The 15891-nt window shown below is 38.0% G+C and overlaps 1 gene segment (V, D, J or C); it reads right to left on the bottom strand.

Moving 5' to 3' along the window:
* Positions 1–15891, bottom strand: part of LOC145362381 (Ig heavy chain C region-like) — a 41756-nt gene that overhangs the window by 9389 nt on the left and 16476 nt on the right. Inside the window, 2 exon segments of the C gene segment in view lie at positions 4907–4958; positions 6163–6473. Coding sequence covers positions 4907–4958; positions 6163–6473 — 363 coding nt within the window.

Genomic DNA, 15891 nt, shown 5'->3' with positions numbered 1-15891 from the left:
TGTGTGTATATATGTGTGCATGTGTGAGGGAGTATGAGAGTGTGTATGTGTGTATTTATGTGTGTGAGAGTGTGTGATGTGTGTAAGCCTCTATCTGGCTGATTCAGTCTGGAAAAGCACAATCACTCCACACATACTCACCCACTCACACAGTAAGTGGGAGTGACAAGTGAGCACAATACAGACTGTGGACCAATGGCTGGAAAAAACATTTAAATCTTTCACAAGTCATTTACAATTAAATAATTTCCTCTTCCCTCAATGAGTGAAACTTGCAAAATTTCACGAAATTTGAGATAATCCAGGGTAAATTCACCCACAAATTTATCCGCCCCCTCATTCCCCCTATTCACTCTCTCCATCACTAACAAGCAGTGTCAGCAGTGTGTATTATATACAACATGCACTGCAGCAACTCACCACCGCTCCATAGATTACACTGTCCAAACCCGCTGCCTTTACATCCTAACAGGACAAAGGCAGCAGACAGAATGAACGCTATCACCTGCAAGCTCCCCTCCAAAACACACATCATCCTGACTTGAAACAATATCTCAATTCATTCATAGTCGTTGGGTTAAAATCCTGGAACTTGCTGCCTAAACAGCAGGGTGGATGTTTGCAGCATATGGACTGCAGTTATTCAAGGATGTTTCAAATCAACACTTTCTCAAGGAACAATTAGGGAAGATTAAAAATTCTGGCCGAGCAAATGACACTAAAATGCCTTTCGAAGATTAAAAATAAGATGCAAATGAATTCGGCACTTCAATTGTCATACCAAACAGTTCAGGGGCTGCTGTAGTACGGAACACAACATAATACATCTCACTTTGTATTTGTTCACCGAACATTCCCAAGGCCGGTACATCACTGCTTAAAAACCATCCAATTCTCCCCTCTACAGTTTGAAGTTTCTGCTCTCTGATGGTCACAATATGCTTCAGGGATCTCATTTCTGAGAAGCCGAGTCAAATATCAAGTCAAACTGTCACATTTCTCAGAGATACAAGTTTCTTGAAGAAATAAATCAAATTTCAGTTCCCGAAACACTGCAGAAGGGGCCAGAAGGTTTATAACCAGTCAGACAGATTCCTGGTCCCAACACAGTGACCACGCGCACAGAAACAGAACAGACACAAACGGTGCAACAGCTGAGTTCCCAGCAGGTTTATCTGTTCAGTCTGTAAACTTCATTCAAACTGTTGGATTCTCATTGATCAATGGTCAACTTACAACAACAGAAAACCAATTACCTATTTTAAATGAAACTGATATTCATTTGAAAATTATAAAAAATCCCTTGACTTTTAATGATTTATCTCTATCTGTATCACCTCTCGTAAAGATGCAATTTCTCTGAAAATGAGCAATCAAAAATATCAGTTTCAGGGCAGTTCAATGTCCCTCACAGAGATGCCGTAACATTATAAGAATTAAACAAACATGGAAATGTTAACATTGAAAATCATTGCATGATTCGAACTAATTTCTTAATTAAATGTAGTTAACGCAATAATCAAGGTAAAATACTTTATCGAGCTGAGCAGAGCTGAGTAAAGACATGTTACGTTTCTGAATTCATTTTCGATACAATTAAATATACTCTAAAACGAAATGTATTTTGTACACCAGTGCAATATTCAAGGTCTTTTGTTTTGAATTAATTAGCACCAATATATTTTGTTATTGTTAATTGGCAGTTAGATCTCCTGTTACTGATTTGCACTCAGTAATTAAATCAGTTTTCAATCGTTCAAAACTTGCCTTTGCCTCGAACATTGTTAAGTAATTAGGTTCCAATTAAATCATAAACAATAAACTTCAAATTACTGAATGGAAATATTCAGACATCTGAAATTCATTTGCTAAAATCGAATCACGTTGTATTTTTTTTTCATTTCCACTTTTACTCCCAACGCCTTATTATAACCTACAAACGTGTTAAAATGCATGCTTCTGTATTTGCATTTGCTGTAACGACCTGGCGGTTTGAGATCGATGAAACTGCTTCTTAGATTGAATAATTTGGATCATCCATACAATTAACTGACTGAAAATATTGATTAATTTAAAAGATCTGAATTAAACAGTGAAAAATTCAATGAGGACAATTGATTCAAATCCTCTGCAACATTGAAAAATGATGCACAAAGTAAGTCGAGACTTTTTCTTCAGTATAATATTTAATAAGATTTAAACATAATGTTCCAATAGAATCGATTCTTCTATCCTGTCATTTATTCATCTTTATTCAACATTTATTCTGTTTTCAGCAGTAATGGAGCCACGATGTTATTATTAAGCGTAGAACAAATATTACTATTATAATATTATTATAATATTTGTATATAAATTAAGCTTTTTGAATTTCATGTATTAACTTGTCAATCTCTATCCAGTTTCTGTTGACACTTACAACAATTAAAACACCATTATATGAACAATTGCTGAGTGTTAGCGAATTCCACCTGTCAGAAAACTGTTCACTCTGTCAAGTTTATTCAAAATGTGGGATTCTAAGTGGTCAATTGTCAAATTACAACAAAGAGTCAATAACTTATTTTTAAATAAACTGATATTAAGTTCAAAATCCCCTTCGACTTTTAACTACCCGTATCTCTCTGTCTTAAACCTAGAAAATTGGGCATAAGATATACTCTTTTTTTCTGAAAATGAGCACATCAAATGTAACAGATTCAGGGTTGCGTAATGTCCCTAATAGAGATATGGTGACGCAGCAAGAATTATAATTCATGTTTTATTTTAATCTGCAACTATTAGTTAACATGAATAAAATGTCCTGGCATGCATTTTTTTTTTGATACTTGTTTGTTTTATCCTGAAAATAATTTTTAAACGTAGTTTGATTTTTTTGTTCATTCAGCTGGAAAAAAGTGTAACCGCTCAGGATCACGGTGCTCAAAAAATACAGAAGCAATTGAGAAACACCAAAGCATTTCAAAAATTTTGAGATGACATTAGTGACTAATTACCTTGACATCCACCTACAAATGAATTGGAAGGAATGCTGTGCCTCCACGGAAAGAATGTAATAATCGGACACAAAAATGCCAAATAACCACGTCTTATTCTCTAAAATTCGTATTTAAGTGAAAGCGAACTTCACTGGGATATAACAATTAATGCAAAGTATCTTGATGAACTGATCACTGCTGTGGACACAGCTTGCTATCATTGAAACAGTTTCCTAAATTATCACAAAATATTTCCAGCCTAAAAGCGTTTCTGGTCACGTTAGTTGTGTGCAAAGTACAGCAGAACTATTAGGAGGGATTAATGAATAATGATATTAATATAAAATAATCTTTGGTGAACATGGAGTTATATTACCGATTTAAAAATATTAAATTTATATTAATTTTACGATTAAATTTGTTAATGAGAAATCTGTAGTTGCAGCAACGACTTAGTGTCCCAATGAACGTTGTATGTTATGATTTATTTTAATTTGAAAAATGTTAGTTAACTTTTCAATAAAAATGCTGTAATATGTTTATTTTTTTCCAAAACCTGCCTTTTTCTCCCGACAAGGATTTTCAAACTCATAGACTGTTTGCATTCAACCAGAAAACATGTAACGGCTCAGTGCCACCGAGTTTGAACAACGCAGAAACACCAAACCATTTCACACACTTTAACATTCATAGCGACCGAACCACAGAACCTCCTCAACAGAAACACACCAAACCACATCAATGAGGGAATGAATTCGTTGAATGTATCCATTCAATGAAATCAAAAATATCACCCCAAGAAAATCTCAATATCCAATCCGGCAAACCAGCTCGTCAACAAATGTATAAATGTCTAAACTGAACAGAAATCTGGGATAACAGCAATAGCACTGCGAGGAGGTGTAATATATCCAACAAATTAACATTGAACCTTTACCACATTCTCTTCATATTGGGTCGTATTTCAAACAGATTTCAAACATATTTATACATTTACCTTCAGCCATCAGGTAAAACATTGCATGTACCCCAAATTGTGAATGCAGTGGCAAATTGTGTTTTGGACGAATGGCGTCAACCGTGATTTGATTTAACCAGCAATTATCAGTTACGATTTAAAAAAAATACAAATACAATAAAGCCTGCCTGATTTCTCTGTGCAGGCACACGTCAAATAGTTTAAAACCCGCAGACTCTGTATTCAATCACAAAGCGTATAACAGCTCAGTATCACGGAGTGTGAACAATGCAGAATCGCCAAACCATTTCACAAATTTTACTTCTTCAAAGTCACCCAGACAGACAATCTCCTCACCAGAAAAATACATCACTGAGGGACTGAACCCCGGTTCATGCAAAAGCAGCTCAATTCTACAAACTGTTTCAATAGAATCAAATTTCACATTGGCGGAAAATCTCAGTTTAAAATCCAGCCAATCCGCCCATCACCAAAGTAACTAATAATTAAACTGAGCAGAACAATAACATAACAAAACCAGCATTGCGATTAGGCCGAACATGCTCATAGCATTAATGCAGAAACTTTAACACATTTTGCTAAGATTGGGTTAGATTTCTAACACTTGTGCAGTAGATGGTGCAACTCGCAGCCACTACATGTCACTGAGATTAAACATTGCAGAAACGCCGAACTGTTTAAGAAAAGGAAGGCATTTAATGTAACCCAGACACACACACTGTCCTCAGCAGATAAACACCAAATCACAACAAGAGACTGAATTCACCTTTTATCAATTAACATAATTCTATAACCCCAATTTAAGCACGAGCACCTGAAACATTGTAAAGATTTTCAGCACGGAATCCACCAAACCACATTTCAGTGAACAAGTGAATTAATAAAATCGAGAAAAATATAAAACAGAAGCTCAAATAAAACACTGACTAAATAAATGCATGGTTCTTACCTGCAGTCACCGTCACCATGGTCCCTTGTCCCCAGTAGCCCATGCCGTCACAGTGTCACATTTTCGAGGCTGGTTCATACAATAACCATCCCTGCACAAAATAGACAAAAATCCATCGTATTTAAATAAAATCACAAGCCAGAGGGAAAGTAAATCACTGTATTTTTCATTAAATTATTACTATCCTGGTGGACACAGTTCGCTCAACATAAATAACCTTAATGTTTTATATTTCACAAAGGATCACATGATCAAGTTATTGAAAACACTAACTGATAATCAAATAGTTATCATCAATTTTTCATATTAATTCTCATTATTTGTGTAGTGCTAGAACATAAATAATACAGCACTGTAAATAATGTTGGATTGTAAAACAGAGCACTGACCCAGACTCGGTCAATTAGCGCTGAGGGGTTTTTGTATTGACAGTAACTGTTGTGCAACCCAGGTATCACAGTGAGACACAGCATGTCAAATACTGTGCCCATCTGCTAACTGTAAAATACAGAGACTTAATTTCACCGCTCTGTGAAAAATCTGATTCTGCCTCATCCACGAGCGAATGACTGAGTTATTTCAGCTTGACCTGGTCATTATATTTAGAAAGGGTGTCGGATTGCTTTTAAACTCTCCGTGTAGATTTAGCATGTCGGTCAATATCGATTTTCTGGAAAGAGTTTTATACCTAATCACAAACTAATATTAAGTCCACAGATCATTTCTCTGAAGCCTCGTTTACTTTAGAAATCCTGCTGTGGTACTGATTGCTAATTTGGACAATTCCTGTCCATGAGGTTTTTGTATGAGGATGTCGCTGTGCTCAGCACTGTGACCCACTGTAGTATCACAGTGACACACACCCGCACAAAAACTGCACTCACTCTCTGTTCAGTACTGCCGCTCAATATTTACTTCAAATAGACCCGTATTCCTCATGTAATTTACAATTTATGCAGCTGTTTACAAAACACAATCTAGAAACACCTCCACCAAGTCTCAGAAATGGTAAAACGAGCATTATATCCAGCTGAAACAGTAAATATAAACAGAGTGAACATCTCAGCTCATTATGTCTGTGTGTTTTCCTGATTTAACGTTTAATTTTCACGAAATTAGGATTGTCACAAGTGGTTTGTGTATTGGTTCTGATCACTGGCGCTATTATTATATTTAAAACAGATACTGACCTTCAGGTTATGATGGAAGTAGCGGAATTCCCTCTCAGGCTGTTCTTGTCCGGGTGCAGCCTGGATCCTCTCGCTGTGGTCTCTGGCACAGTAGTAGATGGCCGTGTCCTCAATCTCCAGTCTGTTCATGTCCAAAGAGAAGATATTGTTTGAAGTGTCTTTGGACGCAGTAAATCGACCCTGTATTGTTGGCGCGTAGCTGCCGGAGCTATAGTACCACACCAGCCACTCCAGGCCCTGTCCGGGAACCTGTCGGACCCAGAACATGTCAGCACCGCCAAGACTGAAACCGCTGGTTTTACAGGTCAGTCTCAGGGAGCCTCCGGGACGCCCAGTCTCTGCCTCTGGCTGAGTCAACACAATCTCCGACTGGACACCTGTAAAAAATAGATCAAAAACACCAGGGATTAATCTTAGTGAAATGATTGCTGACTCTGGAACATTCCAGAGAGAGACTAACACTGAGACAGTAACAGTGAGAGACTTGAACAATAATAAAAAAAATACTCACCAGATAAGAAAGTCAGCAACAAACTGAGAGAAATGGCCGACCTCATCTTTCTGGTGATTTGGGGGAAATGGTTGTGTCAGGAACTCAGTGAACAAACCAGCTCCCGGACTGTTGGATTCCGGTCCCAGTGAGCGGTATTTAAATACCCGGCAGAAGGGGGCGGCTTTCCAGGCGCCGCCTGTTGATTCCCTGCTGGAGGCGGCGCCTGGATCCACGTCCCACCTTCCACACCCCCAACAGAATGGACTCGGAGATTTACAATAGATTAATATTACAATGGGCATTTTATCTGTATCGGGATATTTGTTTGGCTGAATCTCTTCACTGTATTGTCCCCATTATTTCTGGTGATGATATTGCAGTTCATCATTTATTTATTTAAATAACAAATTCCATTGTAAATATGGTGATTTTATTACCACGCCCCCAAGAAGAAAACAATTCGAAAAATGACGAAATAACATTTTGGAAAATTAGACAATTTTGCAACAATTCCGTGTCTCTGCCACATTATAATAATAAAGCACAATTTATCAGAAGAAATACTATCGATTTCTGTAACTAAATGTGTAGAATATACAAAGTGATTCTATTTACCATGTGGATGGCTATCACTGTACAATTTGGGGTTGGTGATGAGAAGCAACTCACACACAACCCAAAATTATTCCTTGTTTTGTTTTCAAACTGCCCGAATCTCGAAGACAGCCCTTTGGAAATAATAAGAATTCAGCCCTCCTGATAATTATATAATTTGTTGACAGAGAAACATAAAATTAAATTGACTTTTGACGGAGAAGTTAATGAATCGGAACAGACATGGAGATCATTAAAGTTCTCCTTCAGTATCCAGTTCATTGCAGCTCATTCTAATGGCCACCGGATGTCTAACATTTGCTGGTATTGGGAACACATATTGCACATTGCACATTGCACAGTGCCACAAGAATAAATGTTTTATCTTCCATTGAATCAGGTTACGAACTGCTCATTTCTCCACTCATTGGCAGCTATGAGAGGAACAGTTCAATAAGATAAATCAGATTATACTGTACAATAGAACACGGTGCAAATCTGGTACAAGAGATGCTGCTGTTTCAATAGGGTGCAGAACTTTCAGACTATTACAGGAATCCCCGTTGTTCATGTCAGTTTTAAGATATTGTTTTAATATTATTTCCTGCCATTGCATCGATTTCACTTCACTGGGGAATTGGTCCCATCAACATCTCTCTCTCTCATTTCATGAAGTGGTTAAAAAACATTAATTATTGGAATGAAATTTACTTGGAAACTATACAAATAATAATAAAAAGGTCACTTTATTGTTTTATGATTCTATTTACTCAGATAATGAACAGGACATTGAATGAAGATGTTTGATTACAATGATTACGACTTCAAATGTGTCTTTCTTGTGGGAATGAAAGATTTATTGTTTAAATGTCTGAATCCCATTTTGTCCATTCAGGTTCACGCTAATCTGTGCCACACAGTATTTGGCAGCAATCCAGGCTGCTGTCAAATATTCAAAGTTATTGACAGGAAACATCTGGGGCTGTTTGTGCAGTAGATCAAAGATCTGTTTCCTTTGTACTGACCGCTTGGCTGCAAGCCAACTTAAAACCCGTCACGTTGTCAATGCGGACTATTTATATACAAATCAACCCAGCAACAGTATTGGAGGCACATTAATTTTTAGAAGTTGTAAATCTAGATGACTTTTTTCCCCATCTCTAAAGAAAGGAAAGTCACCCAGCTTCTTTGGCACCCCGTTAGCAATAAAGATGATCTTTTTCCCCCCAACGCATCGGGATATTGTGATAGATGGATGGATGTAAAAAATTACAGGCAAACTGAGAGATGTCTCAGAGAGGTGATACATGAACATGTATGTTTGTGTTTTATTTTCCTTACTTTTTCCATGGAATGTTTGAATTGGTAGAAAGACCAGCAGTTTTTCCTGTTCCAAATTCCCTTGGACTGGCTCCTTCTCTCGGTCACTTCTGAAGGTATTAAAACACCCATCATTTTGCTTTCCGTCTGGGGTCACACCCTTGTGAGACCAGGTAGTGATGGCAGATTTCCTCTATTGGGGAATCTGAGAGATCGCTGTGGTCACTATTAGTATCTATTCCAGATTTATTAATTGAATTCAGATTCTACCTTCTGCAATGGCCCGATTTATATTTTTGACTTCACAACATTGTCCTGGGCCTCTGGATCACTGGATCAATTAAATGAATATTATGTCACAATCTACACAAACAATAAATGTCTTACTGTGTTGATGTAGGAATGAATGACATTTGGGTGAATGATAGTTTGATTCCTGAATATTTTGAATATATGCCTGGATGCATTGATAGATGGCATTGAAATATGTGATTCAACATTCCCCTATTTGTACTTGATTATTTCATAATTTGGCTCAGCTCCTTTATTCCATTTGTGTCAGTCTAATACCTCCAATTCTTCCAGAGTGTCTGGGTGAAATCCATCACGAGTTTATCGGGAGTTTGCAAGCTGATCCTGACGAAGTCAAGGAGGTGTAAAGATTCGCATTCTAATCAGTAATCTGTAAACTGTCTGTGCTTTATATGCTCTGTCCGAGGCCAGAACTCTCCATTCACCTGACGAAGAGGGAGTCCCCTCGAAAGCTTGTGAGTTTACTATCAAATAAATCGGTTGGACTAAAACCTGGTGTTGTCAGACTTTTTACTGTGTTTACCCCAGTCCAACGCCGGCACATCCACATCATGTCTTCTAACCTGACAACAGGCTGTATCTTAAATCTTACTGCCTCACAACATTTGCCGCTGTATACTAAACTGGAAATACAGTCTTCATGCGTTACACATGGTTCTGCCACAGTTATTATGCTAATAGTTCATTAGTCATGTCTAAGTCATGTCTAAGTTAACGCTCCACAATCAATGTGTTTGATTATTTAAGATTACGCCATATCTCAATTTTATTGCAGTTTGCAATACCTTCTCTTTGCTGCATTGTCCGAATCTCAGGGTGCATCAGTCTCGGTCCTGTATCAACAATTATAACGAATAAAGTAGGCTCTGTCTTAATTTATATCAGTCAGGGTTCTGAATCAGTAGTTATCACTAATACTCTGGACTCCGTCTCAGATTAAACATGTCTCAATCTTGTACCAGTCATTATTACTAATGCACTTGGCTCCATATCAGCTCATATAAATCTCGTTCCAGTATCATGAATAAGTCGGCAATGTCTCAGTTCATGTCACACAATATATATTGTGTTACATATCAGTAAAACTGCAGAATACACTGTTTCAGATTTCTTTTCCTTGACAATGTCATTTTTTCAAAATGTTTCTTTCATGGGATGTGGGTGTCATTGGAATCTGGCATTTGACCACCCCCACATGGCACTCGGCACTCACTCATTTTTATTTTGTTGGATCAGGCCCCTGTTTATATTAAAATACAGTCTGGCTCTGTTAATACTCTGCTAGATCAGAACTCAGTTTACATTGCACTAGACATTCTCTCTGTATATGTAATGTTCGATACTGACCCTGTATATGTTTCAGTAGAATGTGTCAGCGTTATTCCTGCACTTAACTCTGCCTCTGTTTGAATTATGTCTGTATTACGACACGGTTCAGCGAGAAGAAGAGATAATATGTTGGGATAAAAATATTGCTATCAGGCAGGATCCAGAAACGGGCAGTATTGGGTCGACAGTATTTGGTTGGTGCAGTCTTGGAGGGCCGAAGGACCTTTTCTTGTGCTGTAATTGTCCTTGAATTTTGTTTTTGTTGACAGTGCGTTCTACACAGGAATTGGTACCCATTTTGAATGCAGTCAGCAGAAGTAGATTTCAGATATCGCTTCTTCTTTTCCAAAGCCCAAAAAGTCATAGAGTTTGCAGTTGCAGAAGAATGTAGTAAATTGTGTTCTTCCAGCAAGTTTTATCATTACTGGCCTTGACCAGTGCAATAAAAACTGACACCATGTCTAATGCAATATATACATGGACATGGACAATTTCAGAAACAAGAATGCATCGAGTTTCATAAAAACAGAGAAAGGTCTAAATTAATATAAACAGAGACAACGTGTTGCTTTATATAAAGAGTAAAATTACGTACAACATAAACAGGTGCAGCGTCTAACTTAGTATAAACAGCTAAAACATTCAGTTTAAGATGAGTAGAGACAGGCAATATAAAATTCTACATGCAATATAAAATGAGTTATGCTCTAGTGAAAAATCAAGAAATACATAGCCTCATAATATAAGTTGACACAGGGTAAATTTACTGTAATATAAAGAGGCAAATTCAATCCTCATGAAATTTGCAGAGATGGCGACTGCACCATCATAAGCTTGCAGGACAGGAGTAACATGGGCTTAGCTGCAGAATGCAATATTCCCCCTGCATTGCCAAATTAAATACTCCCAAGTCAGGAATAGCATGAATCAGTACAAAGTGAATCTCCCTCTACACTATTCAAATCAAACATTCCCGGAACTGTATCGTGTAAAGAACCAGAGTGAACCTCCTTGTACAAAGTCAGCTCAAACAAAATGAAGGCAGAAAGAGAATGGACTCTCTTCAACGTAAAATCTCTCCTGTACTTTTCCTTTAGAGATTCGGGAGGCAAATGCTAGATACAGGGGAAAAATCGGCTACACACTTCAATAAAACACTTCCAGGTCAGGTACAACAGAGATTAGATACGGATTAAATTTTGATATTGACAAAGTCATATCAAACATTGAAGAGGCAGCTACAGTGAGTCGAGATGCAGAGTAAATGCTCCTCCACACTGTCCAGTCAAACACTCCAAGGACAGGGATCACACCGGCTAAATCGAGGGAAAGGTCCCTTGGTGCTGCCACATCGAATTTTTACCATTAGCTCCACTTGAGGTTAGATGCAAAAGAAAATGTAGCAAGCATTTCAAGATCATGGAATGTTCAAGAGATCTTTTAGAGTACATTTAACTCACGGATTCAAATTAATTTAATTACATGTTTTAGAAGCCTGTAACTCTTGCTGAGAGAATACATTGGACAGGCATTGACTTTATCTGTGGAGTGAAGACGATGAACCATCGTGGAGAGACAAGACACAGAACCAGACAAGAGAAAGACAGAGAAAGAGATGAAACACGGGAGATGTTCTGTGTTTTCTGTGTCATTTTATTTCGGGATCAGAGGGATTATTTCCTAACTTCGAACATTGATTTCATCATGATGTTTTTCCTCACATAACTGATGAATAAATAATGTTGAAAAACAACCATTACTGGAATCCGTTGATTGATTTGCATGGTTGTCTCTATTTCTGTGCTGTATTGGTGGGGAAATATTTGTTGTGTTTTTGTCAATCAACAATCTAATTTGGAATTTCTATTTTTGTATTTATTTACATAAATACCTCACTGTTTGCAATGAAATGTTCATGACAGAAAAAAACAGATAAACCGTCACTTATGATCAGTTTCAACTCAAAATAGCGATTTATTTTAAGGATATTAACAGTTGGTTCAAAATGAATAGAAACTTTTGAACATTCATAACACCAGTTGTATTTAATTAAAAGAAAATGATACATTTCATTTCAGAATTAGTTCTGAAAGTTCTGATGTCACAATTAATAAAGCATCTGTGAACAGGCAGATATTCCACTGAATGATAATTTGATTGAGGATTTAGTCTGTTTAAACTAGACAAGTTAAATTTAAAAAAAAAAAGATCTGATGTCTCAATATTCCTGTCACAAATGGTGATCACATTCACACGACGCAAGAATAAAAAATCCAATATGGTTATCACTAAGAGTTACAATTAGTTTTGTTGCTTCAAAGGGAACGGGTTCGGTCCCAACCCTGGGTGAATGTGAGTGGTTTTCACATTCTATCCATATCCATGTGTGTTTCCTCCTAGTGCTCCAGTTTCCTACCACAGTCCCAGGATGTGCAGGTTAGGTGGATTGGCTGTGATAAATTGTCCCTTAGCGTCCAATGATGTGCAATGTAGAATCATAGAATCCCTACAGTGCAGAAGGAGACAATTCGGTTCACCAAGTCTTCTCCAGCTATCCAGCAAAGTATCCTTCCCAGGTCCAAGGTGGATTGTCTATGCTAAATTTCTTATTAGTGTTCGACTATGTGTAGGTTCGGGGGATTAGCCTGTGAATATGTGTTGCTGTCGGGATAGGGTGAAGGCTGGGCCCAGGTAGGATGCTCTGTTGGAGAGCCACTGCAGAGTTGTTAGACCGAATGGTCTCCTTTTGAATTGCAGGGATTCTATGGTGTTATGTTGTTGTGATCAGGCAGAAGCTTGACTGTGTTCACATTAATCTCAACGCTTCCAAAGAATTACAACGTTCATTTTGGAGGGACATGCATTATAGAACACTTTACCCAACCTCATATCTTCCTAAAGTTTGAGTGGCGCAGGTGTGGAAGGCCGAAGGGCCTGTTTCCTGTGCTGTGTTGTTCTTTGCTCTTTGTTTGTTCTTAAAACTCACTGATGTCCTTTTGCTGAATTTAGCCACTGCTGTCATGCTGCAAATACAGCAGGTAATTTGCGTACAATAAACTACCACAAACAGAGATGTGACAACTTGACAGTAAATGTGTGATTTTGTTTGAAGAATCAGTACTAATGTAGAATATTGGAGAGAACAGTTTTGTTCTTTAGAATTATATCAATGAGATTTTGCATCCTGGCATCGATCATTAATGTGAATCTAGTTCTCTCTCTGATGATGCACATTGGCCTGTTGAGTAACATTTGTGTTGTTGTCGTTTCAGATTTCCAGAATCTGCAGCACTTTACCCTGTTGTTATTGATCGAATGGATGTGAGCATCACTGACAAAGACAACGTTTTGTTGTCCCTTCTGAGAAGGCGATTGTGAACCATCTTGTTGAAACCTGCCCTCTGGATGATTTTATTATTTGATTTTCTATCGCAGCTTTGATACAAATGACTGGCCTATCCGGCAATTTCAGTAGTGGCTAAGAGTCATTTTCATCACAATGGAACTGGAGTCTCTGTAGGACAGACAGGATAAATATAGGGATCTTCCATTTCCAGTTATTTCTAAAGAGAAAATGTCATTTGAAATATAAAAGCAAATTACAGCAAATTGAAACCAAAAGACAAAATACTGGAAACTCTCAGCAGGCCTGGCAATATTTGTGAGAAGAGAAAAGAGCTGACGTTTCGAGTCCAAGTGACCTTTTGACAAAGCTTCTCTCTCTGTACTGATGCTGCCAGAGTTGCTGAGATTTTCCAGGATTTCCTCTTTACGTTGTTTGAAGTGTCTTTGGGCGGAGCAAATTGATTCTGAATCCATGGGCAGAGAAATTGTAGGTTGTTCCATGACTATCATACTGAAGAAGACACTGTGAACACTGGCCAGGGACTGGTCAGACCCAGACCATCCTGTTGCTGCCAATATTGAACGCTATGTCTTTACAGATCAGTTTCAGGGAGCCTGAGGGACGCCCGGTTTCTGCCTCTGGCTGAGTCAACACAACCTCCGATTCGACACTTTTTAAAATATGAAAAATGAACTATGAAAACAAAACGTCAGGCACCCCGGACATACTGAATCATCTTTTGCCATCGGGGACAGATACAAAATCTGAGGACACGTACAAACTGATTCAAAAACAACTTCTTTACTGTTGCAAACAGATTGCTGAATGGATCCACTTCGCACTAAATTGATTCTTTTTTTCTAGACCCTAGCTATGACTGCAACATAACATTCTTCACTCTCTCCCGTCCTTCCCTATGTACGGTATGCTCCTCTGTATACTGTGCAAGAATGAATAATTTTCACTGTGTACTTACATATATGATAATAATAAATCAAATGAAATCAAATAAAATATATCAAAAATACTGAGAATTATTCCCAGTTAATTGATTGCTGGCAGTGGAACATTCAAGAGACAGACTAACACTGAGGCAGTAACAGTGAAATCCATTGTAACGTCTTCGATAGTCCAAGAGGTGAAATTGCATTTGAGCATCTGTATTAGAGAGAAAAAAATAATAATTTGATTGTAAATTAAGTCCCTTCATTTCTGCACCCCTTCACAATGGAATAAACATAAAGAAGATGACATTACCTTATCAGGATAAATACGTCAGTCTGATTTGCAATAATTATGAGTTTCTAACACATTGCAGCAAAAACATAATTAATTAGAGGGATTATTATCGATTTATGTAACTAAATGCTGGGATGATTGTATTTCAGGTGTGGATAGCTATCACTGTAATTTGAGACCGGATGCACGAAGAAGAGAAGCAATGGCCGACTGTTAGAGTCACTGGCAATTCATCCACAAACTGAACTAATGTTTTCAAGACCTGGCTTCGAATCCCAGAACAACAGATGGGTAGAATTTAAATTTAGTAAAAACATCCGGAAATAAGAATCTACTTATGAGCATGATATCATTGTCGATTGTGTAAAAAAAATCCATTCGCTTCACTAATGTATTTTAGAGAAGGGAATCTGCTGTCCTTAACTGGTCTGGCCTATCTGCAATTCCAGAGCCACGGCAATGTGGTTGGCTCTTCATCGTCCTTGGCAAGAGGGAGGCAATAAATTCTGGTCATCCAGCGGTGCCCATGTTCACAGAATCCCTACAGAGCAGAAGGAGGCCATTTGGCCTATCGGACCCGCACCGATACCATTCCTACCCAGACCCCATCACCAACACCCAACTATATTCCCTGCTAATTCCCTTGATATTATGGGTCAATTTATCATCGCCAATCAACCGAAGCGACACATTATTTGACAGTGTGAGTAAATAGGCAGAAAATTGGAGAATGTGCAGACTCCACGCAGATAGTGATTCCACATAGACCAAAATCTGGAATTGAACCTGGGTCTCGGGTTCTTTGGGGCAGAAGTGCTAACAAAGATGTCACCGTACAACTCACAAATACATTCAAAAAAGAAAATCCTCATATGATGCAATGTTACACCTTATATGTCCCCAATAGCTATTTAACCCTGTGAAAATTAACGGCGATAGAAAACTGGTTGACTTCTGATCACTTGAGTTGACAGAGAAACATGAAATTGAAATCGACTTTGGACAGAGAATTTAATGAATCAGAACGGACACAGGGATCAGGAAAGTTCTCCCTCAGTATACAGATCATTGCAGCTCATTTTATTGGCCACCGGCTGTCTAACATTCACTGGTAGTGTGAAAACAGGACATCAGGACTTTGTGGCGTATTGCACAATATCAC

This window comes from Carcharhinus amblyrhynchos, unplaced genomic scaffold (assembly GCF_965287045.1).
Source record: "Carcharhinus amblyrhynchos unplaced genomic scaffold, sCarAmb.v2.hapA scaffold_38, whole genome shotgun sequence".
In the NCBI taxonomy this organism is placed as follows: Eukaryota; Metazoa; Chordata; class Chondrichthyes; order Carcharhiniformes; family Carcharhinidae; genus Carcharhinus; species Carcharhinus amblyrhynchos.
The sequence above is the reverse complement of the archived record's forward strand: the minus strand, read 5'-3'. Positions and strand labels throughout refer to the sequence as shown.